This window comes from Capsicum annuum, chromosome 12 (assembly GCF_002878395.1).
Source record: "Capsicum annuum cultivar UCD-10X-F1 chromosome 12, UCD10Xv1.1, whole genome shotgun sequence".
Lineage (NCBI taxonomy): Eukaryota > Viridiplantae > Streptophyta > Magnoliopsida > Solanales > Solanaceae > Capsicum > Capsicum annuum.
The window spans coordinates 229,014,409-229,016,400 of NC_061122.1; the positions used below are offsets into that span (position 1 = coordinate 229,014,409).

Below are 1,992 nucleotides of genomic sequence, written 5' to 3' on the forward strand. Positions count from 1 at the left end.
ATAAAACTCGATCTCAAACAGGCTATGTGTTCATATGTGGGGGGTACTTCTATATCTTGGAAATCAATAAAGTAGTCTGTCGTAGCCACTTCATAGAATCACGCTGAGATTATAGCTATTCATGAAGCAAGCCGAGAGTGTGTGTGGTTAAGGTCCATAAAACATCTCATTCGAGAAAAATTTGGTTGAAATGTAACAAAGTACCCACGATTTTATATGAAGATAATGCAGCATGCATTGCACAACTTAAGGAAGGATTCATAAAAGGAGATAGAACAAAGCATATTTCGTCAAAGCTCTTCTATAAATATGAGCTCCAAAAGAATGGTGATATTGACGTACAACAGATTCATTCAGGTGACAATGTGGCTGATTTACCAAGTCTCTTCCAACTGCAACTTTCAAGAAGATGGTGCATAATATCGGAATGCAAAGGTTGAAGGATGTTCTTATTAGGGGGAGCTAATACGCAGTGTACTCGTTTTTCTCTAGGAGGTTTTGTCCCACTGGGTTTTCCTGGTAAGGTTTTTAATAAGGCAGCATATATGCGTATTGTTAGACATTCAAGGGGGAGTGTTATGATATATATCAATAATAGTGAATGTCTATCAAGATCTATTTGATGTCAATCAGGATTTGATGTATTTATCTTTTAGTGTGAAACTAGGGGTAAATTCCCCCTATAAATGGAAGGGCTTCCTTCATTGTAAATTATCCCTCAAGAGAAGAAATAAGAATCACTCTCTCCATTCTCTCTACTCTTCTTCTATTTGTTTTTTCTTGTTTTATAACATAACTTAATTTATCATAATTATTTAAAATTCAATCTTTTTAAATAATTACATAAACTCCTAATTTTACTAAAAGTTCGGATGCATCACTGAAGAATAAGATGTATCCATGTAATATCAAGTTGTGTATTCGGAAGAATATGATGTATCCATATAGACTAAATCAGAGATTTCTAATAATTTTGAGAAAAGTTGGGATAAGTAGTAATTAGCTCCAAAAGAAATTTATGCAACTTTTACGAGAAATAATTCAAACTTGAATCAATCCAAGATACAGATAAATCCAACCTAAATGGACATTATGGGCAGAAATAATGCTTATTTGCCGCTTTTTCGCTTTTTTTTAAAATAGCTACTGTCATAAAATTTGAAATTTCACTAGTCATGATATCCGATGTTATTATGGAGTTTTACCCGTGAAATTTGAAACTCTGTGACAGTAAGTATCTTCAAATTGCTATTTATGAATATTACTAACACTACGGAGGACGAGTGTCTCAATAGTAAGTCCGGGCCCAAATCCAAAAAGCACCCCCCACTCAAGTCCTTCACCGGTAGTATCCAACCCTTCCTTAATAGAGTTTTTCCTTATCTCATCCAAAACAAACAAAACACAAGCACTAGCAACGTTCCCATACTCACTTAGGACATGTCTTGTAGCCCTGAGTTTTTCAGGCTTTAGACCTAACTTTGATTCAACTTTGTCCATAATTGCACGTCCACCAGCATGAACTACCCAGAATATAGAGTTCCAATAAGAAATGCCCAAAGGTTCAAATATTTCCACCAGACTCTTTTCAATATCATTTGAAATCAATCTTGGAACATTCTTATGTAAGTGAAATTTCAGCTCGGCCTCACTAGTTTTACCATAAACAGCATATCCAGTATCTGGAAGAAGAGTTTGGGTTGCAAACACAAGCTCAAACAAAGGTCTTTCCACCTCTAAATTTGGGTCTGATCCAATAATGACTGCAGCGGCTCCATCACCAAAGAGGACTTGTCCAATCAAAACATCCACTTCAGTGTCACTTGGGCCATGGAAGGTTATTGCCAAAATTTCTGAGCAAACAACAAGAACTCGAGCACCTTTATTATTCTCTGCCAAGTCCTTGGCTAATCGGAGAACAGCGCCACCACCAGAGCAACCTTGTTGATACATCATGAATCGTTTAACTGATGGACTAAGCCCAAGTAGCTT

At 36.3% G+C, this 1,992-nt stretch overlaps 1 protein-coding gene across 1 annotated transcript in view; it reads right to left on the reverse strand.

Annotated features, from left to right (window-relative positions):
- Positions 1-1,161: 1,161 nt before the first annotated feature.
- Positions 1,162-1,992, reverse strand: part of LOC107849641 (chalcone synthase-like) — an 11,748-nt gene continuing 10,917 nt past the window's right edge. The window contains exon 2 of the mRNA XM_047401752.1: positions 1,162-1,989. Coding sequence (XP_047257708.1) covers positions 1,249-1,989 — 741 coding nt within the window. The 3' untranslated portion in view covers positions 1,162-1,248. The remainder of the gene's footprint in view (positions 1,990-1,992) is intronic.